Source organism: Dasypus novemcinctus, chromosome 8 (genome assembly GCF_030445035.2).
Source record: "Dasypus novemcinctus isolate mDasNov1 chromosome 8, mDasNov1.1.hap2, whole genome shotgun sequence".
Classification (NCBI taxonomy): Eukaryota; Metazoa; Chordata; class Mammalia; order Cingulata; family Dasypodidae; genus Dasypus; species Dasypus novemcinctus.
In genome coordinates this window covers 38,719,719-38,746,037 of record NC_080680.1, presented here as the reverse complement: position 1 = coordinate 38,746,037, position 26,319 = coordinate 38,719,719, and the positions used below count along the sequence as shown (strand labels likewise).

The window sequence follows — 26,319 nt, the reverse complement described above, 5'->3', positions numbered from 1 at the left end:
AAGAATAGAACTGAATATAATCTAGTAAGACTAAAGTAGCATAACCACAGAAAGAATAGAACTGAATATAATCATACACACATATTATTTTGGATGTATAAATAAAATTATGAATTTATTGCTATTTTTGGATCTGGGAGATCACAGTGTTGCAAATACCTCAAAAATTGAACATCTGTTCCTTTGATAAAGTAGATTCGAAATATATTTATCTGAAATAGTCAAAAACACAGAAAATAAATATAAAGGTGGCTTGATAAAAAACTGCATTATCAAGAAATACCAATGAGTTAAATTTTCCTATACACGTACATCAGAAATCTAAAGAAATGTTGGAATCCAGTATAGGTGGGTCTATATTGATTTGATCTACCTAGAAAGAAACAACTCCAGAATGGGAAGAGTAAATGTTGGCAATTTTGTGCCAACTGAATTTAACTATACTTTATAAATTTTAAAATGGCATATTTTGTGCACAAACTCTCTTATAGTTGTTGAGGACTTCAAGATACTTATCTACAGAAACTCTTAACAACAATGTGCACTTTTGTGCTATGCAAGGAACCTAGGGGTTGGTGAGAGGTTATGGCAGTAGTGGAGGCAAACACAAGTGTTTCTTAAACAAAAACCTCTTTATTATGTCCATGGAGTGACTCTTAAAATATCAAGATAACGAATGCTAAAATATTTTCTGTGCCTGTACACTGCATCTATGCTAATCGAGTAGTTAAAATTTGGTGATTCTGATGGATTAAATTATCTATTATTTTGATTAATTCTAGGAAGGGAAATTTAGTGGAGTAAATTAGAACTGGGAACCGCAAGGCTTCCACACTATACAAACCAAGAAACTTTTGCTGTGAGATATATTCATAAGATGTTTTTTAAGTTACTATCCTCTGATTCAATTACTTTAATGTATCATTCTCTTATTCCTCCAAAAAATCTCAATTAAATTAGGACCTGCATTCTCCTAAGGTGATATATAAATGACACTTTTATTACTGATAAAAATACAACTAAAGTATAAAGATATTCCTAAAATTATCTTTTATCTCACATATCTAGAGAGTAGTTCCTAATTTTCCTGGAGGATTGCATGGATATAGTTTCAATGATCAGAGAATGCATAAATGAGAAGAGTATAATGTTTTGAACAACAAGAAAAGAAGTTGCAATTGTGGCTCTTAAGGCTTCAACATTACCCCACTTCACATCCCCAGCTGTGTATTTCATTTAACCAGGTAAATAATGTGAAATTTAGAGCTATAATTGGTACCTGGTAACCGATATCCATGTATTATTAGCTCACATGGTGTGTGAAGGGAGAATATGATTTATATTGTCATTATAGATATTGGGTAATAATTTCAGTAAGCTTAACCTAGTGAAGTGACATATGATGGAGTCTGATAATTCATTCTTCAGAGATGTATTCACCAAATGCAATGAATGTCTCATGATGATGGAGGAGGTTGTTGTTATGGGGGGAGGAGTGGGGGGGGTGGGTATATGGGGACCTCATATTTTTTGAATGTAACATTAAAAAAATAAAGACAAAAAAATCCAAATGTATTTGATAATTTACTCAATAAATAATTCTCTTTGGGTTTTTAAAATTATGCTTAGAACTTAATCGTAAGGAAACAAACTATTTCTTTATTATGTTGAGCAGTTCACTGGAAAGTGACCAACGAATCTATTGAATACATTGAATTTCCTCTTGACAGTTCATCTGGCCTACTTTTCCTGCTCAGAAAACTAGGCAAAGCCTTGTTCATATCACAGAATTCTTGTTAATTAATAAGTAATCAAGTGATGAATGAATGAATGAATGAATGATCCAATAGATCATCTCATCTATTCCCCAGCTCCTTGTTTTACCGATGAAGAAATGGAGGCACTTGGAATCTGACCTGTGTAAGCTCACATTGCTTGTGTGCTCTCTTCACATATTTCTCCCTGCACACAATATCTTAACTCCTGAGAAAAAACAGCCACAAATAAACAAACAAAAAACCCCCACAAAACTGTGTATTTACTGTCCTCCAAGCACATGCATTCTGTGTGCTTTCCTTTTGTGTACTCCTTCCAACAACCCTATGAGCAAGCTGGTTTCATCCACATTTTATAGACAGGTAACAAGAAGGATCCCTTTTTGTTCTCAAGTTCACACTGCTGGTACATGGTGATAACAGAGTTCAAGCTCCCAGGTCTGTCTGACTCAGGAGCTCTTGCTTTTGACCTCGAAGATATAAATTCCTCCCTTTCTTTACTTCTCCATTTCTTCACTAGCATCTAGTCAGTCTCCAAGGCCTATTGATCTTTTTCGCAAAATGGTGCCCTCAACCAGCCCTTTCCCTCTGTTCCTCTGGTTGCCATTTAAAAAATAGTTTCTCCTTACTAGGATGTCAGTTTTGGTTGTTGTAACAGTTTCCTAATGGCTTCCTAACCCTGTGGTCTCTTTGAGACACCAGCCGACAGGCTTGTTTCTCTATTTCCTTTTTGATCGTATTTCTCAATTCAAATCTTTACATCATATGCAAACTCCCCATCCCGTCTGTCAGAACTCCCCATAATTTGGTAGCCTTACATTTTCCACTCCCCCATCCCCACCTCTCTCTACATTTGGTTCATGCTGCTTGCCAAGTCCTAGAAAATGCAGGTCCTTTCCTTTCATCCACATTAATCTCTCATCTTTCAAAGGCTTTTATTTCATCCAAAAATACAAGCTCATGCTGACACCATATTACTCTCAATCAAAATCAGTCTGATATTTTCTCTGTTTGTTTCTCCTGTCAGTTTTATCTTCCTGAATAGTAAGATCGTTGCATGTAGGACCTTTTCTGACCTGATGATGTTTTTTTTTGGAAACCCCTTCAGTGCTGGCTATGTAGTAGTTACAACCTTAGGAATGGAAGGGAGCTTGGACATGTTTTAGCAATTGTGGGAACTTAGTGTTCATCTAATTCCATTCTTCTGCTTAACAGATGAGAACACAGAGACCCAGAGAAGGTTAGTGACTGACATCAAGATCACAGAGCCAGTTACCTAATAATTAACTGTTGATTTAATTCATTACTAAAACTTTGATACACTGGAGGCACTGCGTTGGGCCATACGTCTCAAAATTTAATGTGGGCATGATTCACTGGAGACTGTCAAAATGCAGCTTGTAATTCAATAGGTCTGGGCTTGGGGCTTGAGAGTCTGCCTTTCTAATTAGCTTCCCAGAAACCATATGAGTAGCACTGATTAGAACCCTCCCTCATATTAAGGATCACAAGTGGTAGATCTTGTGTTTGCCATTGGGCCAAAGAAAAGAAAGAACACTCAGTATTTTACGTGAAAATCAAAGAGAGGAAATACTGGAAAATTACTCAGATCATTATAAATATGAGAGTGCAGCGATAGACAAGCTACTCAGTGTATTTCTGCCCTCCTAACCCCTTTCAACCAGGACTAACTCCAATATAAAGAACACATGATAATAGTCAATACTATCGACCATGGTTGATTATCTAGAAGCTGGTAAATAACACAAATATTGGGTAGTTCTGGTTTTTGATGTTGCCCATTATTTCCAATTTATTGAGCCCTTCTCTTACAGAATAAAAGGCAATATAAAATAAGGGGCACATTTAAGTGAATCGTTTTTACTATGCTTCTTTTTGCCGTTCTTGTTTAGCAACTGAAGCGAATAGTTTTTGGGATAAAGTAACACTGAAATTTTCTGAAGATTTCAATTTTTAAATTATATTCTTATATACATAAAATCATGTTATTCAGGAAGCTCTTCGGATGCTTATAATGCAACAGTTAACTCATATGGTGAATCAGGAGCTGCATGGTCATAAATAGTTGTGCCCAGAGCAGTTCATCAGTTCTTGCTAAATGGTTGATGTGATTCAAAATTAGTAACTATTTTGGTTGCCAAGATAAGCAGTTCTGACTGTCCACTTGTGGCCTCATTAATTTGTAAGGGATCATCTTACAAACAATGACAAATTTTCCTAATGCACATATTAAATTTTGTCACCTGGACATTCTCTGATGTGGTGATGTGTATGCCCATTTATGGATGGCCCAGTTGTGTACACTATCTTCCAATACTGGCATTGCAATCATTTGGCCAATCTCAGCATTCTCTCCTGTTAAACAGGGGTGATCCCAACCACCTCATAGGACACTGTGAGGATTAAATCATAGAACAGGCCTGGTAGGGCAGATAAACCAAAACATAAATTGCATAAAGTTTACATGCAACAACTGACTCCTGCATGAAACAGGATCCAAGTAACTTACCATTAGCTCTTTAACTAGTTTGCCCTCCAAAATAGCCCTTTGTTCTCGACTCTGAGTTATCTAGGGAGTAACTGGTATAGATCTTTATAAAAGTTCCTGTAGAGAAAAAACAATGCTACTGCTGCTCTGGGCTACCAAACCCACCCTCGATCCATAGGTCCTAGTTTATAATTTCCAGAGATAAACCGAGCCCACATAAATTACCCATTTCTGGAATTATTTACTCTTTTCCCTTTCTATCATTATTTCCCAACCTGTCAGGAGGAAACCTGTGTGGTGAGTGAATGACAGTGAGAATAGCAGCTCAAGAAGGCTCTGTGCTGTGGACAGAAAGCAAATGAAATAGAGGTGAGCTCAAGTTGAAACTGTACTATTCGATCTATTCTTAGATGTGCCAATGTGTACAGCATGATTTCCACAGGAATACGTATTTTGAGTTTCAAACAACAAACATCCAAATGAAATTTTGTGACACTACAATAGGAAAACTTGAGGTTTTCTTACATTCAAACGGTAGAGGACTTCAGTAACTAAAACTCCTGGGTCTTTGCTCTGTTTGGTGTTACAGGTCTTTTTGTTTAGCAGGTGACTGTACTGCAGTGTTTACTAAACCCGCTCTTATTGCTATGTCATTAGAAACGTTATGTCATTTACCAAAACAGAATTCAAATGTTCCACTACAGTGTGGTGTGTTGATAGATGGATGTTGTTTGGGAATTCTGCACATGCACATGATTGTTTTATAAGTTTACAAATTCTGTCATAAAAAACATATTTAAAAAATAATAATAGGGTGGGTTGGGGAAAAAAATACACCAAATATAAGATAGGGACTAAAATTAGTAGTAAGATTTTGACAACATTCTTTCATAATCTGTAACAAATGCCTCATGACAATGTAAGGTGTTGGTGGAGGGTTGATGTGTGGGACCCCTATATGATGTTATGCATGTTTGCTTTGTAAGTCCACAACTTTTACTATATACTGTTTATGTATGTTCATATATAAATGATATAGAGATAATAATAATAGGGTGGGTTAGGGGGAAATGCTTTGGTTAGTAGTAATATTTTGAGGATGCTCTTTAATCATTAGTTTTAAATGTTTAACAACAATGCAAGGTATTGGTAGGGTGAGTTATGAGAGTCCTGTATGATGCTATGTATGTCTGTTTTTTAAGTTCACAGCTATTACTATACACTTATTGTTTATGTATGTTCATGTGTGAGTGATATATTTCAATAAATTTCTTAGAAAAAGGAAAAAAATAAACAATTCAGTTTTATGATGGCTTCACTTTGGATGAAACTTGGAGACCAACGGAGGTGTCCCAAACTAGAAACTATCCCTTCCTTTCCTAACGCTCTGAGTGAGCCAAGACTGGAAGATGGGAGAGCAGCCTTTACTTCTTAGAACAAGCTGGAATCATTTAATTAAAAAAAAAAAAACATATAAATCTTTATTTGGTATTCTGAGCTGGAGCTTTAGTGGAGCCATTTGACACTGATAATTAATCAGTCACCTCTTTAACCCTAAGTTTTACCCATGTAACTTGGCCTAACTATTTTTATAAAAATATACAAGAAATGCAGAACAATAAATCTGGCTACACCCTGGAAATGTTAAATGATGAATCTTCTCATATTGTAAAGCTATCTTTAATTGTTAGAAATAATGACTTTGTGTTATAAGTAGTACTTGTTCTGAATAATGGAAATAGTATTGGTAAATCTACTTTAACATTATTTTTAATGTTTCTCTTCCAGGAAATTTGTGCTGTGTTACCTTTTATTGAAAAATGAGAGAAATACCATGTCATTTTATAACTCTTTGTAGTCACATTTTAAACAGGCATTTTAATTAAAGCTGTGGCCAAGCAGATTGCATTACATCAGACTAAGACAATTTTGCTGATATCAGCTGTGCAAGTCTATGGTGCCTTTTGTTCTACAGTGAGTTTAATGCTTATGGTGGATTAATAGATATAAAAGCTCCCTTAGAAAGAAAATATTTGGAATGCAAATATGAGGTGTTATTGTTATTGATGACCTGCAGAATTTTGGAAGTGAAAGTGTCATTGTAATTTATTCCATATCGTTTTTGTGATTCCCCATGGTTAGATACCAGGTACTTCCAGGTGATGAGTTCTGTTAAGCCAAAACTAAATGTGTAGAAAATAACATAACAATTCACTGAGCATATGAACAGGTAATAGGGGTTCTCTATGAATTTTCTATCAGAATAGAATCGTTTAGGGTAAAACACTCTGGAGGTAAGGAGACAGGATGGTTTCTTGGAGAAGGGATTGGTTCTTCCTTCTCTTTATAAATCAGTGATTAGGCTCAGACATATGTGATAAATTCTAATTTCATTCTCAGTTTCATAAAGGCCTTCCAAAGTCACTGCCAATTCACTAGTCTAGAGATTGGAAGGTGGAAAATGGAAATCAATAGAGCAGTTACAAAAACTATCCCAAAAGCTTACCATTCTTATGGTAAGCTGCCTGGTTGGCCACAGAATAGTGATTAGTTATTTGTGTGTGTGTGTGTGAAGTAGGATTGATTTAATTTCATATTGAAGTTTTCAGTCAATTGTGGTTCCTAGGTCAGATTTGCACTAATGCAAAGAAAGCCATTTTTTTAAAAATCTCAATTTCAATCCCAAAGTAGTTTAAGAATGTCAGGTTGTAGATGCCACGCTGCTGACAACCTCTACCCCAATTGCACGTCCATCAACAATGCTTAGAGAATAATGCTTTCTTCCTGGCAGGCAGAATCAGTACTTAGAGCTTTCAGTGTGAAAATGAAAGATAGGAATAATTATTGGAATTACATGAAAAAAATAGCAAGGAACTCACCTGGTCTAATAAGCACAGTACATAGCAAGGCAAAACCTGAAGAGAATTATGTATGACTTGAGAGGTTTAAATACAACTCCTTAATTAGGTTATACTAACCTGGTCCACATGTCAGCTCAGCATTAATTAGAAGAGATGATTAGCAAGCAAATAAGATTCTATCTGTAATCAAGCCCAGCAGGGCTTTCTTTTTAAATAATCAATGGCCTTATCCTCAGATGAAAAGAGCCTTTGAAAAATGACTTAATGTCTGCTGATAGGACATCTTCTTGGTGTACTTTAAGGCAGTTTTTAAGTTACCTGGACCCCTCTCTAGTGAAACAATGCCTAAGTCAGAGCTTTGGCATATTTTTCCTTGGTACTTCTGATCTCACTTTTATAAAGTGTCTGAATGACCTACCAGGTCCTCTGATAGCCCAGGAATGGCTTTTATTTATCCCCATGCAATTTGGTCACATGTGGCTTGGTATTGAGAAAAGAAGGGACTCAGGAACCCTTCACTCACTGTCAGCTGATAATGTCTCTTTTCTGTACCACAATTCCTCTCTCTGTAACGTGAGAGAGCTACAGATTTCATTGCTATTTCACTGGGGTATGTTGAGCCTGGGAATTGAGGCCAGAACAATGAAAAGTACATAGAAGGGGTCAGAAAATGGTAATTTTAATTCAGGATGTAACTTTACAAAGAATTCTTCCTGCTCACAGCTTTTGAGTTTAATTAACCTCATCAACTAATGGTGATTTTATAGTTCATACTACAAAAGTTTGCAAAATAAAGAGACAGAAACAATAGTAATCGTTTCCTTTCAATTTCCTACATGTATCTTCCCAAACAAAACATCTACTATAGTCTGTGCCTTGCAGACAGATGTGGTACAGAAGAAAAAGAACTGACAGGGAGCCCTGAGATGCCTGGATTCCAGAACCATTTTTGATGTTAAATAATTATGTAACTCTGGGAAAATAATTTAACTCCTTCTCTGGGCTCCAGCTGCCTCATCTCTGAAAGCAGTAGAGGGACTGGGATTAATTAACAGTTTTCAAGCCTAGCTATATAGTTGAATAACCTGGGCACTTAAAAAAAAACCACGTCAGATATCCAGGTGCTATTAACAGACCAATGAATGAGGCTCTCTGGAAGCGAGTTTTGGCTGTGGGGGGTTGTGGAAGTCCTGTGGGGTATTCTGAGCCTCTGGGTTGAAAAACCCTACTTCAGACATTTGATCCCTCAGGTCCTTTGTTGGCTAAAGTTCTGTGAGGTCGTATTCTACCGCCTGTCTATGTGGTAGAACAAATACATAGCGTTTCTGAGATATGGTTCTCATGGGACCTGCAATATTTTAATTATGATTCTCTTTTCTCCAACTGCGTCTTCTACCAAAACTCCCACAGATTTTGCCTCACATTGTGTCCAGACCACATTAGGTTTTTGAAGACACAAGTGCTCCAACTTGGGTAGCCTTGAAGGAAAAATATTAATATTGTGTCTTGTTTTTTAAAAAATGTCAAAGCCAATCTCTCTCTCTCTCTAGAGAGTTTTTCCCACACTTTGTTAAAAATTACTTCAACTTTCGAATATTCTTGTTAGGAGCAAGGGAACAAAAGCATAATAAGTTAGTCCACCTACTTGACTTAAGTCCTGATGAATTATTAACTATGCTTTCTCCATCAAAACCCTGGCACACTTTAACAGTGGATGTTGATTTTCTCTTTGTCCAAACTGCATGTTGATTAGAGAGGATGACAGGTAAAGAAAGCACTGGCTGGCCCAGAACTGTGTAATAAAACAAAACCTCTGAACTATGGACAGCATGGCCCCTTTATGAAGACAAGGGAGTCAGAATAATTCAAGGGCAACTTTTCAAAGTAGACAACATGTTCATTTGTGTCTGGATGAATAGCTAAGTCTCCCAGTTGTGAATTATTTGGTTATAAGAGGGAAAACTGGTTATCCTTTGGCTTTATGAGACTTGGAAAGAAAGGTTTCTTCTTGGAAGGGACTGGTCTGAAGCTATCCAAGACAATGGAGACCTAGCCTCAGAGCAGGTGCACAGCTCAGAGGGGTCCTGTGCTTGAGCACTTAAAACTCTTGAGCTTGCTGTCTTGAAATTCTTCATCATTTTATCGTTGAATATGTGTTTCCTTAGTGAAGCCTGATGGGACAAGGAGTATCTGCCCAAGAGCTTGGGGCCTTGGCTCCCACTGGTCCTGCCACCCACTGCCTCCCAGGGCTGTTCTCAGCCACCTGCTCCTACCCTTGATGCCCCAGCCCGGCCAGCTGCCCCCTCCATGCCCCTGCTGAGGCAGCGAAGAGTTGTGGTCCACCATCATCCTCCACTCGTGGTGGGGGCCCTGGGTGCAGGCAAGAGGGAGGTCAGGGTCAGGTGCACACCCTGCAGCATACTGGGGGGGGGGGGGTGGACAAGGTAGCAGCTGTCTTTGTCAGGCTGGCAGCCAAGAGTTTGGTGGGTAACTTAGAGGGAACTCTCACCAACTTGGATACCAAGCCGGTGTGACAGTTGCAATTCACTGGGACTCACCCCATCTACTGCAGGTTGGGCTGGCCAGTCATGAGAAGGGGAGATTGATTTCCCTTCCCCTACCAGGACCCCACGTTTTCATTTTACTCTGGGATCTACAAATCATGTAGTTGACGTTGCCTAACCTGATTACTCCAAATAGCTCTGGGGTTCAATAGAGTTATGCGAGGAATTTGGTGGTGTCTCCACTCTTCTCGAGCAGAGAGAAAGATCTTTCTGACTCTTAGAGCTCTTCCTTCTACTGCTAAATATCATAATAAATGTATATGTTATTCATTTGCTGTGTTGGGTGGGGCAAATTACTTAAAATTTCTAGGCCTTAGTATGTTCTGTTGTATAGAAATAATATTACTAGCAAACATTAAATGAGATAACCTATGTAAGTACTTGGCACAGTGCCTGGTATATAGTATTCAATAAATTTTAGCTGCTATTATTATTAGGATTATCATCATTATTTGTATAGTCTCTAGAAACAATTTAAAAAGTATTTTAACACTTTAAAAGATACACATTCTAAAAAACTCATTTGAAGTTTCATTTTCCTGGGTTCTTATGGTCTCTCAAGTTTACTAGAATTTTTCAGGAAGGAAAAAAATCTCAGGGAGATAAAACTGTATAACAAGAAGTGACCCTGGATTTGTCCATTAAAAAGGCACAAATTGAAGCCCATGGTATCTGTCTGAATGTTGAGATTTACACTGAATAAAGTAGAAAGGACAGGTACTGGTATCTTGCTTTCTAATTTGCTAGAATGAGCAGATGCGGCAGATTCACTGGATGTGTAAGTCAAAGTTGTATACTATGGTTATTTATGTATACATCCACATCTCAATGTTATGGATTAGCTTCTTGCCAGTGCTTGGCATTGAGGCTGTTAAACAGATCAGGGCAGTAGGTTACTGCTTTATACAGCCTGGGGCTCCTGTACCTCACTCCTAACTTCTAACTCCTCTCAGAAATATTCTAACACATCTTTGGACTTCCAGGAAGTAAGGGAAGCTGCTTCACTGCTATTATTTTCATAAACAGTTATTTTCATAAATACAATGATCACTAGCTGTATGTCAGATGCTTTTAGTAGTCTCTCTAATCTTCATTGGCATCCATAAAGCAACTACACCTACCTGTAAAGGAAATCTGAGGCTAAACTAAGTTAAATGATTTGGTTAAGAGTTTTTAGCTAAACAGTGAGAGTATGAGGGCTTAGCCCTAGTTCTGTCTGACTGCAAAAATCATGTGTTTTATTTTAATTGATAACAAAACCCTTAGTTTAGCTATAGGAAGTAAATTCTTTGCAGGAGTAACAATAAGAACAAACACTTGTTTAGCATTAACACCAGGCACTGTTCTAAGCACTTGGCATTTATTGACTCTTTTCATCCTTGTATTACCCTTTCAAGTAGTTAACTACTATTCCCATTTTGCCAATGAGGAAACTGAAGCACAGGGAGGGTAAATAACCCAGATGTAGCCACATAGCCAATAAGTGCCAGAACCAGGATCTAAATTTAATAACGCGATTTCAGAGTCTATTCTCAACCACTAACCTAAGGAGTCAGACCTTCTGGAATTATTTCAAGGGGTTAACTGAAAAAGTGTAATTTGACTTTCTAAAATAATATGCCAAGACTTATACATCCAAATGATGTATAATACTTTGCAATATTAATCAAAATATTTTTTGCAATTTCTTTTAGAACTTGAAGCAAATAATAATGATGATAGTAATAAAAAGAGCAGCTAAAATCAATTCACATCTATTATGTGCCCAGCTCTGTGCCAAGTGTTTTGTATGTTATCATATTTAATGTTTATATTGGAAGTGTTAATATTCTTATATAGCAATAAATTATGAAGGCTCAGAAAATTTAAGTAACTTTTCCCACACCACACAGAAAATACATAATGGTTCTGAGATAAACTTGGACTATCTGAATCTAGAAGCCACATTCTTCACTACCACACTAGTACTCCCTTCTTTTAAATATCTTTAATGGTGGAAACCAAAAATCTGACAGTAGTGATTTGTGAATAAGTTTTATGAATTTCAGTTACTTGAGATAATTTAGTTGAAACAGCATTTGACAGAAATATTGCCTGTTTTTCTCTTGTGACATAAATTTTTGAAATCAGTGCCCAAAAGGCAGATCAAAACATATTCTGGCCAATGACAGCATTGTGGCAATTGGAGTCTCCTAAGGTAATGACTTTGAAGGGATGCTCTTACAAGTATATTCATGCTTCGTGTTTGACAGACCCTGAATGCTAACAGTGGAAATGATGTCCAGATGCTTATACATGCCTGCTGGGCATATGGCATGAAGCTTGCCAGCACCACGCACACATTCTGGGAAGGCATTGAGTGTCCCTCTATAATGATTATTATTGCCTGGTAAGTTACTTCCTCATTCACAGTATTTTTCTTATAGAGAGAACTCGAATGACTAAATGCATGGTTCCAAAGAATCTGCACTGTCTTTGGGTCAATCCCTTACTGTGAATAGGAACTGTACTTAGTTAGGGAACCTGAATTTGATCTCATATGGCTAAATACTTCTCTTAAGTGGATGAGGAACTTGCCAAATCTCCATTTCTCTTTCTTCTGCATAGGTCAAGACTAACTCACTCATTCTTTGTTTATCCAGGGATTCCTGGAGTTTGCAAATAGCATGCTCTTCTTTCTAATATATAGTCCAAAATTAGTTTTAATTTAATATATATCTCAAAATGAATATATTCTGTAAGAAGAGCCTAGTCAGCCTTTCTTGATGAAGAAAATACCATAGTGAGGTAGGGGAGAGCGAGAGGAAGGGAAGAAAAGGGAAGGGAAGGGAAGGGAAAGGAAGGGAAGGGAAGGTGAGGACAGGAGGGGAGGGGAAGGGAAGGGAAGGGAGGGGTGGGAGGGGAGGGGAGGGAGAATGCTTTATTACACATTTAAGACTATGACTGCTATGTGGGGACCTTACCTTGTATTTCACAGTATACTTGTCTAAACAAAGTTTATCCTCCAAACTCAGAAATTTTTGTGACATGCCTAAGAATAACTATGTCCAACTACTGCTCCACCCTCAACTAACTCTTAACAGAAGCAAGCTTGTGAAAATACAACATTTCTAAAACTTTCAAACAGATGCTACACTGGCAAAAATATGTCAGCCAAATAGGGAGTGGTTCATGATGAAAATGAAATTTAGAAGTGAAATTTGGGTATTTTCTGAAGCCTCCTTTAAAAAATCTTTTCATATGGAATTCTTCTACTGAGAACATTACTGAACACAGCCACTTGGAGGAAAAATACTAAACTCAAATGGCAAGCACTTTGTTACAAGAGGGAAGGAAATAGTTTGGGAAATGAGAAATATGCTAGTTACCAACAGAACAAAACAGAAACCTTCAGATAACATATTCTTCACCAAAGAAAAAAAGAGAGAAGCTTGAAAAACATGTCAGTGAATAAGACCGAGAAAGTACCAACAATAAACAGCAAATAACTATAGAAAACTATTTGTTATTATAATGATTTTATATACTGTTATCATATGCTAATTATATTGTTATTAATAATAATAGTCACCGATATATTAATTACCACAAAAATCCTGGGAGGAAGGTTTACCTGCCCCCATTTTATGGATAAAGAGCTGAAACACAGGGGTGTGTTTCTTAGAGCATGGTCATCCTGCCAGGAAGGGGTAGAGTTGGAATTCAGCCCCAAGATTAAATCCCAAGACCTTAAGTATTCCTTGGCAGGATTCAAATCAGCATTTAGGCAGTCGCTCAAGGGCTTTCTGATTACCATAGCTTTGTTGGAATGGCCGCCTCCTTGGAACTCAATGGTCCCAAAAGCGTCTGTTGGGCTGAGTTGAGTGTGCTTGCTGATGGACCACTTCTCAGACTGAACGTCATTTCGGGAGAGGCGGCCTTCATTTTTCTCATTCTGAAGAACGGAGATACTGGGAGTGAGACCGACGTGTTGGCCAATTAGACGCCCACAGCAACACCTACAACACAAGAAGTCAAAGTGACCCCTTTTTATTAGGTGCTACTGGAATATGTACTTGAGCATAGCACTCATTTCAGTCAATTCTCAGGTGGAATTGCATAACGTGGATGTTTCAGGGGATGGTGAACTCAGGATTTCTTTGACATAGACAGCTTCTTTGTTCTCTACCATCTCCCCCCGTATTCCTTTAGCCATATAAGCTGTAACACACCTCCTTTCTTTTCTCCACCTACCCCTTTTCAATCCCGGCATATTGTTTACGATTGGACATCTGCAAACAAAAGTTCTCTGGATTTTTCTACTTCTTACTCCTCCCATGTATCAACTCTTGCACAGAATTCACTGAACAGTGTCGAGGGAAGGATTTTAACGTGCACACTTAAATAAGGAATCGTGCTTATATGTGAGTCACAACCTAACTTATCTTTTCCAAATTGACTTTCACTGTCAAATACTTAGAAGAAAAATATGCAGATTAATATATTCCTGAACAGAGATGAAAATATTATTCATGAGATATTTCAGAACTTAAATTCTACTCTTTCCACCAAGAAAATGTCCTTCACACAACTACTACTGTTAGTAGTATTAATAGGCCCAATACGTAGCTATTGCTATTAAAGACCACGTGTGGGTATTATTGCCACACTCAGTGGATGAAATAATTGACATTTTGAAGATGCCAAATGTTGCAGAGCTGGTCTGGATGACTCTATAGTCCATATTCTAAACTGCTTTGTTATATGGCCTGTTCATAAAGACTTTTCCAGACATTCATTTGTTATATTTTCTCAAATGCTTTCTACCTTAGTTATTACTGATGTTCAGGGAGGTAAGTAGGGTAGTGAACATGTGCTTGCATGGGAATCTGAAGGTCTGTGGTCTAATTCAGCATCTGATAGGAACCCTTTACTTTTAAGTCTCTTTTCCACTAAAGCAGAGCATGTTGGTCCAAGCTAAATATTTTCATGAGCTGCTTAGAAAGGACTACCAGCAACCATACTAACACTTCCCATTCTTGTGTACAGTGATTAATTCCTTCCTCATTGATATATTGGTTATTCTATATAGGTTCTTGGAGGATTAAAGAAGGCACAGCATAGTATAGAGTAGGTAAGAAGATTTCTTCAAAGATGCCCAACAACGTCAAGATAGAGCCGTAGTTTGACAGTGGTTCCCTTGTAGTGGGTACTGATCTTTGTTGCAGGTTTATTCCATAGTTGCTATATCATGTTCTTGACACATTATAGAGACAGCAAGGTTACCTATGGGGGTCTTTGGTGCTGGGTATGATGTGAACACATTCTCTTTTATAAAATGCTCTCTCTATCCAGGATTTCTGAGCCTGAAAAAAAGAAAAAGAAGAAAGATGAGCATAAACTTTAAATATTTTTGACAAGGAAGCAAAATTTCCTAAATAACATAATAGACAAGTGGTGCATAAAGTGAAAATTGGAATTGTGGCTACTTCACATATAAACAGTGCATTTAACAAAATCCTTTGCTCCCAGACCCTGATGATTTGGTTATGTAACATTATAATATTGAAACTAAAAAGAAATGATCATAAAAAAATTATTATAAATTTAAAAAATTTATGCCAAATTCACAGTGATTTCTATAGGACAGAAAGACAATGCTATTTGCAGCAGAAATGCCTTTGCAGGTCTAGAAAACCAGGAGTAATCAGCGGTGGGAAGAAATACACCTAAGTAAGGACAAAGTTTTCATGGCTGACACTTTCAACAGATTGTTCTGGTAGAAGCAAATAAAAATAGTGAGGGAATTACATAAGTCAAAAGCCTAATCTGTCATCATGCTTTTTCTAAAATCCAAATTAGGAGAGCTTACATGCAAAGAAAAAAAAAAACATGAGGAAGATAAATATTTTCATTACAGTCCCAAATTTCACTGGTAGTGGCTTTGGGAAGGAAGTAAGATAGCAGCTTTGCATCCCACATGCCTTTAAGCACAGCAAATACAACCTCTCAGACTGTTCATTGTTGGGACTGTTCACCCACAAGCCCAGCTACTGAGGTTGGGTTCCCAGGCAGACAAAGGCAGTTCCGGCAAACTGTACAATCTTTGTTCCAAAGCCCAGTGTCCACCCTCCCTCCCTCTATGCCTTTCTTTGCCAGCACTTGAAATAGTAGAGGAGTCTCCTATGACATTAGTAAGCTACTCAGGCATTTCGCTCTAAGAGTTTGATGGAAGTTGCTAGAGCAACCTGTAATGTTATTTCTACATGCTCTCATCTTCTCTCTAACCTGGCATCAGGGTTAAATTTGTACTGTTAAAATTTATAGAGCTAAAACAAAGCCAAGCAGATTGCCTGATCTTTCTTTGTGTCTGGTGTCAACTGCTGCAAGTCTCCATTTGTTGGCGGTAATTGGCAACGACTCTGCCAAAGGCCCAAATGTCTGTATAAATTGTGCTACTATCTGGTTTGCCCTTAACTCCTAAATCTTGCACCTCCCTCTTCTCTCACAACACAGGTCTACTCAAGCATTTGGCACTGATGGAAGTATTTGTCTAATGCTCATGACAAGACATGCTTTAAAAGTAAGCACCACGGAGGATGGTTGCGGGGCAGGAAGGAAGAGCATCCTGTTTCAGTCATGGCCCTAAACAGAGCGCATAGCTCCTGAGTGTTTATGCATTGTCAGCGTGAAAAGGAGTTCCCCACCGCCTGGGGATCCATGTGTCCAGCTCTCCCTCTGTGTCCTCACACCACAAAGGTAACATTTGTAATTCTCTTTGTCAGCTGGATTTGAGAAAAGTCTCAGCCTCTCTCAAAGGTTAGTCTTCTCAAACATGTAGGAAAAACTAATGCTGTATCTATGCAACAGGAAAGAACTTAGTAGCTTAGAGACCTGTCTTTATCTTTGCAAAAAGCCTGTAAGTTACACTATTCATAGGCAGTGATTTGCCCTAGACAATGAATACTTTCACTGATAATATCTTTTTGGCAGAAAGACGGTAAAATATTCCTCCCTGGACATTTGAAACCAACTTTTTCTACACCTCAGGAAGCAGAAAAGAGAAAGTGTATTTTCCTTTTCTCCTTGTGGGACACTTTGGCCAGCATTCAGAAGTATCTTTTGGGAGAGCAATGGGAATTTCAGGGAGTGCTGCTCAATATTTCTGAAAGAAAAAGGAAAAAGCAATGTAATGGGTAGAGCATGAGGTTTGCAGTTAGAAAAGGTGGCTTAACTAAGACTCTGCAGTGTGGACAAAGTCATAAAACTTAACTGAGCCTCAGTTTTCCTCATCTGTAAAATGGGGCACAACAGTAATACTTGACACACGTTTGTTATCGTTATTATTTGAGTACTATGCTAGGTTGATTCTTATTCTAAAGGTTTAGATGAGAAATACCATGACATTATTACACCAGATCTGACCTAAAGTGATCTCAATTTGCTTTGGAGATGAGAGGATACCAGAAGACCTGGCTGGCCACTAACTAGGTATATAGAAAAATTATTTAACTCTTCTGTACCTTTTCTATAAAATGGGGATAACCTTAGCTATTTTGGAGAGTTGTGATAGCCAAAGTAGACAATTCAGGCAAAGTACCTGGCACTCAGTAGGAGCTCAGTAAGTAATAACAATAAGTAATAAACAATACTTATTAGAGGCTCATCACATGCCTGCCATTACTTCCATGGCCCTTCATAAGAACCTCTTCAGGGGAATGCTACTATTATATCCATTTTACCAATGAAGAAATTGAGATGCAGAGATATAGCAAATCAAAGTCAGGGTTTGAGCTTGGGTGTCTGCCTCCAGAGTTCATACGCTTACCTACTCTGCTAAACTGCCTCTCCAAAGTAGACACCAATAATACTAATTTCACTTGCTATGGACCATGCCATTTGGGCATGCCTGGAAGTGCCTTGGTATTTGGACAAAGTTGGGCTTCTTGAGGCATGCCTTAGAAGCAGTTCATACTTGCTTCTTTCTCTTCCTTATTTTCCCATTTTAGAGGTGGAGTAATGAACATTCAGCTACCTGGCTTTTCTCTCTTTGGGGTAAAGAATGGAGGTGGAATATTAGGAAGGCATCAGAATATAAGAAAGAAGCAAAAGAAGGGGGCATTGTGATGGCCACGGCAAATAAATATTATCACAAGAGGACTCCTATATAGCTGGAGAATCTGGGGGACCATGACAACTGGGTTAGACTTTTTAAGGACAACTTCACCACTTCTCTCCCACATGGGTCCCAGTTTCAACTTGGAAAACCCTGGACCTTTTAGGCAGACGGCGTGTAAGAAGACTACAAAAAGATTACCAACTTGTTTGTTAGTCGTTAAGTATAAAGTAATTTGACTTTTGTGTAGTTTAGCAACTTAGTTTACATTCTCAAAGGTAAAAAGCTACCTTATTGTTAGCAAAGGGATTGGTGATCAATTTCTATTTATAATTAGCAGATGACTAAATCTTTTTAGCAAAAGCACAGAAAATTGGGAGGAAAAAACAGAGAAGCATAACTAGAAAAATCTTCCCATTTTTCGTAATTGAATTGGATTCTTTTCTTTGTTTAAGAAAAAAATAATAGAAAGAATGCATGTTTAATAAATGAATTAGAATTTTTACAAAATATTGTGCATAATTTACTCCGTTGTGGATTATGTTTTACTGTGCTTTTATTTAGGTCTTCCACTGTGGACAGATATTGGATACTTTTTAAGCAAATCAATTTTATTAATTCAGATTAAGAAAGCATATAATTTATACAAAGTGCACAATCAATATAAAACTACTAAATAAACAAATAAATAATTGTGTAAGAATAACCAGAAATAGCAGTTATCTACAGCAGGGGAAACAGAGATTGAGAGGTGAGGAATTTTCTCATATGCCTGTCTGTTTTTTATTATTATTATTGAAATAATGAAAATGCTTTAATAATGATTGAAATGATGAACACACAAATACGTCATTTTACCAAATACCAGATATTGGATTTTAAAAATTATTTTTAGATAGGGCATATTTGATGTATAACCGTGGTTGAATTTATCAGCTAAACTAATCTCCTTTTCTTTCTTTCAAAGTCTTTGAACTATTCTGTGTAAAGCTTTCTACTTGGCTTTAACATTGAACTAAGTTAGTCCAGAATCGTTATCCTTGCTGTTGGAAGCACAAGATAATTCTGACACGCCATATTCCTAGCTGCCTCCTCTAATGCAAAACCTCAGCAGACAGTGTGGCCTCAAATCTTTATCTTTAAATTTGCTTCAGAAGTCTCATGTACTCTTAGAAAAGATGGCTTCTATCTGCCCTTAGAAAACCATTTTTGTACATTCTTTTCCAAAGGTAGAATGTTCAGGTAACCATGACTGAGTTTGTGAAGGGCTACTTTCTTTCTTGTCTTTCTGCATTATCAGTCATGTGTGATATGTAACAGGGAAGTGTTTTTCTAAGGTTAATATTGGAGGCTAATAATTACTCAAAACAAAAATGAGGTCACTCACATTTTAGATGTATAATGATTACTCTCAAAGGTTAAATTACATAAAGTACTTATTGCGAAAGTTAAATGTACAGTCAAAAAACTATCAGAATGACAGAAACAAACGAAAAGCTGTAAATAGTGCCTCAAAAAAGGAAGAAAAATTAAGTTGTTTCATTTAGGTAGGTTTCAACTGTTTTTACAAAACCTTGGCTAAAACTTTTAATCTTCTGGCTGCGCATTCCCTGCTAGCTACAGAATCAAGAACTTCTCCAGATATGAATGGTTTACAAATACATTCATAGAGTGTGCATTAAATCCATCTCTCGAAAGTCTTGAAAAGTGCGACTGCAGTCCACCCTTTTAGCAGGGCAATGGAACAAAAGTACAACCCAGACTAGAAAGAGCAAGATTAGAAGAAAGAATCCACTAACTTTACATGAACAGACTCGAGGAAAACTTCACCACACTCCTCATTTTCAGACTTTCATGTTTCAAATATACACCCTGTCCTAATCAGAACAAAACACCAAAGCACAAAAGGTACTGAATACGTATGTTCATTTTTTGCTTTTTGCTTCCCTCACCACCTCCCTGGGCATTCCCTGGGTCTTCCTTTAGATCTCCCGAACCAGTATTGGGAAGTTGAAGAAGAGAAGAGTTAGCCGACACAGTTTTACCTGAGCACTGACTCTGGGTGGTGAAGGCAGTTCCACAAGCAGCTCGCGTTGCTTTCATTTTGCTCTGGCTGGGGCTGGTCATCTTGTTAATAATGCTCCTATGACCGCCCACTGAAAAAAAGTCACTCGCCGGGCTCTTCCCCCAAGAGAGGTTTCAAGTAAGCCATGAACTTGGGCAGATTAGCCTCTTGGAATGCGCTGCTTTGGGATTAGCCTCATTAAGAACCCCATGGACATTCCCTCGCAGCCCTAAAACACCACTTGATTTGAACATCTAATCTGACGCCAGAAGCAAAACAAATCCCCTGAGAGATCGGATTTAATTGGCACAAGTCCTGACAGGCTCCCCTGTACGCCCTCTCCCCCTTTTCTTTTTCCATTTTCAGAAAGAAGGCTTGTGAAAGTGTGATAAGGTGCTCCGAGTTCAGAAATTTCAACTTTGGAAAACAAATCCTTCCAAAGAAACAGTGTATTGATGCTCGAAGTGCTTCGAGCACACAAGCGGCATTGTTCATCTCCAGAGAATGGAATGATAGCATTTCTTTAAAGAGAAACTGCTAAAAACTCAATGTTTAAAAAGAACCTTTTGGTCCCTGATCATGAGCCTAAGTAGAATAGCGTCGGAGTGTCCAGTGACTCTCCACGACTTCTAAGATGTCAATAATAACGCTTGTTGGAGCGCACTCTTCATCCACAGCTGCTCCCCGCCCCCCAATGACAAATGTATGATTAGAAACCTACACTCCCTGTTCCCTTATCAAAAAATATGAGCTGTGACCACCACAGCAGTTGGGTGAAGATTAAAAGAGTTACACTGTGCTATGTTTAGCTGGCGTGGCCCAATCGAGCCGGCCTGGCTGGTATTCGGACACCACAGAAGGGGCTCTTTCAAATATCATCCAGGCGTGAATTTTTGTAGATAACAGCAGTTCTTAACTAGATAAGGGAACAAACGTGGGGAGAAAAGAGCAGAAATTTCACAAGGCAAAACTACCTTTTAAAACAATATATGGGCGCCTCATCTCCAGCGCTTTCATATCTTCCCACAGACAAAAGTTAGAGCGGAGAGGTGGTATTCTTCACTGCCAAATCTGTGGACCATAGGTCTGTGAAGGAAAGTACCTTTGTTTTTCATTTTTCCATAATCTTCTCCCACGTGCCTAGTATGTGTCACGTGGACACGAAATGAGAGGAATAGTGTGTGAACTGAATGGCTTGTTTCAAACTCAAATTAGATCCTCAGACTTCATCTTGCCTCTCTGCTGTTTCCAGGATTGATATCCTTCCAAACAAATTCCCACATCTTTGGTCTCCCACTTATTAAGGCTTCCCCAAAGACAAGGGATGATAAACTACGTGGTGAATTTCCCCTGAGGACACACTCTGAGAGGCAAGACCCAAACGGAATCTCAGACAGAGCGTTCACACTGAGCTCATGATCAAGTAAAATCCCTTGGCCTTTGTTCAGGAACTGGCTGTAGAATAATGGGCCGTGAAGGCCTTGATAATGTGCATTCTCTTCCTTCATGCAGCTCTGCCACTTCTGAGCATTTATCTAAAGGGAATCATCAAGAGATGTGAGCATGCAAAGATGTTTATCGCAGCATTATTTAAAATAGAGAAAATTGGGGAATATATTAAAGGCCCATCCATAGGAAATGATCAAAATCAGGTTTCCAAAGACAATTTAATTACATAAAAGAAATGTACTCTTCAGTGTTATTTGAGACAAGCAGGTCATGAAATAGTATGCGTAGAATAATAACAATTATTAAGTAGATATAGAGATGGCAGGTGGGAAACATTAAAGTGGTACCTGGGGTTAATTTTTATCTTCTTTTGCTTTTTTTTATATTTTCTCAATTTTCCCCATGAAACCATATATTTGTTGTTGAAAAGTATATTTTGTGTAGTCAGAAGATTTCCAGGAACTTTTGTTTAGTTGTTAAGTTTAACCTTTAAATTATAGGAAATCTTTGTGAAAGAGTTGCTCAGGAAATGACTTAGAGGGGAGAATTCAGTTGAATAAGAGAGGAATCAGTGGGGGAAGATTTGAAAAGGAAAGTTCTATAATGTACTGGCTGAGTTTTCTAGGGTTGGAGTGAAAGAGAGTTGGAGAAGTGAAGGAGGGCTGATGAGGCAAATTAGCAAGCTCCTGCGAGCTCTCCTGAGCTAGTAGGCTCTGGGGTGTCTGTGAGATTAAATAAACTGGTTCTAGATATAATCTCTCAACTGTAAGAAACATTTTTACAACTAATATTTCTCACCTTCCTTCTTCAGTAGACAACCCTTCTGAATTAATTTAAATCCTGAGTTCAATCACTCACATACAGTCTTTTAAATACTACCCATGTGTATTTATTTTTTTACACTCATCTTCCTATTCTTGTTTTTTTTTTGAAGATTTATTTATTTTCCTCTTTCTCCCACCCCTTCCCCCACCCCCTCCCCCACCCTGCTGTATTTTTGCTATCTGTATCCATTCGCCGTGTGATCTTCTGTATCTATTTCTCTTTCGGTCTTCTCATTTTTCTCCTCTAGGATTCACTGGTATTCTATCCTGGGGACCTCCGATGGGGAGAGAGGTTTCCTGTTAGCTGTGCCACCTCAGTTCCTGGTCTCTGCTGTGCTTCACCTTGACTCTCCCCTTTGTCTCTATTTTTGTTGCATCATCATCTTGCTGCGTGACTCACTTGCACAGGCACTGGCTCACCACGTGGGCACTCAGTTTGACACGTGGGCACTGACTTGCTGTGTGGGCATGCTTTCTCTTCTTCTTTTTCACCAGGAGGCCTCAGGGGTCAAACCCAGGTCCTCCCATATGGTAGGTGGAAGTCCTATCACTTGAGCCACATCCACTTCCCCTTACTTGGTTTTTATTTTTGTTTTTATTTTGACTTCTTTTCCCTTTATGAAGAGAAATGTTCAATAGGGAATAGAATATGAAGCATCTTTCATGAACTTTACACCAAAGACAAAAATACTGTCACTGGAACCCTAGGCAGTTTGTTTAAATGTAAAAGGAAGCCCTAAGTTGGTCAACACAATTATTTTTTTTTTCATATGAGCTTACAGATAAATTTGAGGATCCTTTGATTTAAGAAGGTAATTAGTTCCATAGAGACATGGAGCTCTGGGCCACACTTCCCATCTGGATCTTTTTAAAATCTTTTGCCTCACCCAACAATACAACTCCTTATAGCTATATTACTGGCCTGTTCAAGATGTAGTTTGGTGAGAATATAATATGAATACTAACAGGAAAACACTCCTAGTGTAACACTAACTGTGGTCATTCTTTACTCCTATGTTTTTGTAACGGCAAAGAGCATTATACTCCCAATGCAGCTTTAAAGAAAAATTACACTCAAATAAAATTACTAAAAAAGCTTCTACTGGCACAAAACTCAGTTTTAAAACATGAAACTGGCTTTGCTGTAAGTAGAAACTAGATTTTTTAAATATAAAATTTTTGAACTGTCTCATTCATGCATGACCAGACATCAACAAAACTTTATAGCAAAAAAATTTGTGAACTTACAAAACATGCATATCTTCATACAGGGCTCCCATATCTTACCCTACCACCAACAACTTGCATTGTTGTGAAACACTTATTACAAACTATGAAAGAACATCATAAAAATATTACTGCTGGGGAACATAAAAGAGAAAAAAATACAAAAGAAAAAAGAAATAAATATTACTACTGGGAGCTGATGTGGTGCAGTGGTTGAGCACTGGCTTCCCACACAGGAGGTCCTGGGTTCAATTCCCGGCCCCAGTACCTCCAAAAATACCTATATATATAGATGTAAGAATATATACATATATAACATATATATATGTAACTACTAACTATAGCCCATATCTTACATTGGTGTATTTCCCCGCAACCCACCCAATTATTAACACCCTGTTTTAGTATTATATATTTGTTAGAGTTCATGAGAGAACTTTCTGATATTTGTTCTGTTAACCACAGTCCATCATCTACCACTGGATTCCCTGTGTTTCACAGTCCCATGCTTTGTATAATCCATTCAAAGTATACACTCAGAGGCTCTCATTTTCATCACAGTTATGCTGTCATCCCCTCAGTCAAGTTTAGAATGTTTTCATCATTCCAAAAGGAAAATTCCATATACCCTTATACTCCCCTATTGTCGTCCCTTAGAACCGATATATCCTCTTTGCCATTGCATCAAAAATATTGCAATATTACTGTTAACTATCATCCAAAATTTCATTAGGTATAATTTTCCTTTTAACACTTTATAAAAGAAGAATATTCTTATATTTATACTATTAACCCCAATCTTCATCCATCACCAAAATCACTATGTTTTACATTCCCTAGATTATTCTCTAGAAACTAGATTTTTTTAAAAGATTTATTTCTTATTTCTCTTCCCTTCCCCCCCAACCCCCCTGTTTTCTGCTCTCTGTGTCCATTTGCTGCGTATTCTTCTTTGTCCGCTTCTTTTTGTTGCGTCATCTTGTGTGTCAGCTCTCCATGTGTGTGGCGCCATTCCTGGGCAGGCTGCACTTTCTTTCGGGCTGGGTGACTCTCCTTACGGGGCGCACTCCTTGCGCGTGGGGCTCCCCTATGCAGGGGACACCCCTGCGTGGCAGGGCACTCCTTGCATGCATCAGCACTGCACATGGGCCAGCTCCACATGGGTCAAGGAGGCCCGGGGTTTGAACCACGGACCTCCCATGTGGCAGGCGGATGCCCTAACCACTGGGCTAAGTCCGCTTCCCTAGAAACTAGATTTTGATACAGAAAATGCATGTTCTACTATTATCAAGATAGTAAAAGCATTTTATTCTGTGTTGTCCACATATGACAACAACAACAACAACAACAAAAGAACATGATTTTGAGCAGGGGTCAGCAGACTTTTCCTGTAAGAGACCAGATGGTAAATATTTTTGGCTTGGCAGGGCAGATGGTCTCTGTCATAACAATAAAGCCACAGACAATAAAGCAGGCAGTGGGCTAGAACTGTCCTGCTCCGACTGACCTCCACTATAGAGAAAAGTTCTGCCCAGGGGGAGAAGGCCCTAGGAACTGGGCTTTAGTGGTCCTACCACTGATTTAACATCTTTGCTCTTCCTCAAGTGGTGAGGCAAGGCCTCCCCTCAGGGCCTTGGCTCCTCTTGTTCCTTTACCTGGACAGCTCCATCCTCACATAGCCCCACAACGCCCCCCCCAATGCAGCTGTGTAACTGAGAGGTCTTCCTCTACCATCCCATCGAAAGGCACATACATGGTGTCACTTGCTCTCACCTGCTCACCTCCTTTTCCCTCATGGCCCTTCACATCACCTGACATCATATCATGTTTCTGTGTTTATTTGCTTTCTCTCTGTGTCCCCCATTAGAATGTGAGCTCCTGGGGGCAGAGATTTTGTTTTGTTACTGCTGTATCCCCAGCACCTAGAATTGTGCTTGGTGCATGGTAGGCACATGGGGGCTGGGACAAATGAGTCTATCAAAAATATTTAATAAGTTAGAATAAAATTATCTTAGATAAGAGAAAAATCACAATTATATCTTAAAAGTGACTGACATTTGGGAAACATAGGACCAAAGCCTCTTAAATGTCCCTTCAGGCTCCTTGCTTTTATTCTAGTGCTTGAAAATAAATGTATTTTGTTCAGAATTGCCATTGATCTACAAAATCAAGCAATCAGAGGACCATGCCAAAGCCCCTTGATTCCAGAGCACACTGCCACCAGCATATTCTTTCTAAAACAATTGATGATGCCATCTCCTGGACAATATCCTTCAATAGCTTTCCAGCCCCTGCATGGCTGGCTGTGCATTCAAAGCCTTTAGGCTCTGGCTCTGCAGGTATCTTTATTCAAATCTCTCAATTTCCCTCCAAACCTTCGAGCATTTTATGTTCCAACAAACCAAATTATGGATTGTTCCCCTACAGCAGCATGCTGTTCCACATGTCTACACCTTCGCATATGTTATCCCTGGAATGCTGGTGTCTTCCTTCTGTACTGGATAAATGCCTCTTTGTTCTTCAGAACTCGGGGTAAGACATTTAGCTCTTTGAGAGGCTTGGTTGGCCGCTGCCGGACAGAATGAATCACTCCAGCTATTGCTCTAGTTCCATATTTTGCTTACACTTCCATCAGGGGAAATGCCACATGATAGTATAATTATTTATTTAAATTTCATATGTACATTCACCCACAGCCAATTTCCAATGCAAATACACAATCCTCTAGGTTTATTGAGGCAGAACTGGAGTTTTGTAGCCTAGCCTAGGACACTTCCCTTCCTCCTATTTTTAACATTATTTCTGAGACTATCTATTCCATGTTCCTAATAATTCACCTTTGAGGGATAATTTCTTTGTGAATTGAAATTGTTTGTACTGAAATTCACTTTATAGCCTCTAAGATTAAACACTGTGAATGAACCTTATAATAAAGTTAAACTAGAATATA

General features: G+C 38.3%; 1 protein-coding gene across 13 annotated transcripts in view; it reads right to left on the bottom strand.

The window, feature by feature from the left end:
* TRPM3 (transient receptor potential cation channel subfamily M member 3) overlaps positions 1-26,319 on the bottom strand; it is a 915,440-nt gene that overhangs the window by 283,630 nt on the left and 605,491 nt on the right. For 10 of the 13 annotated variants that reach the window (XM_058301681.2, XM_058301675.2, XM_058301676.2 and 7 more), the window contains 2 exons: positions 14,975-15,054; positions 13,503-13,707 (listed from right to left, as the gene is read on the bottom strand). In XM_058301681.2, coding sequence (XP_058157664.1) covers positions 13,503-13,707; positions 14,975-15,054 — 285 coding nt within the window. Of the gene's footprint in view, positions 1-13,502; positions 13,708-14,974; positions 15,055-19,849; positions 20,487-26,319 lie in introns of those variants that run through there. The other 3 variants (XM_071216687.1, XM_071216686.1, XM_058301680.2) reach the window with 3 other exon arrangements.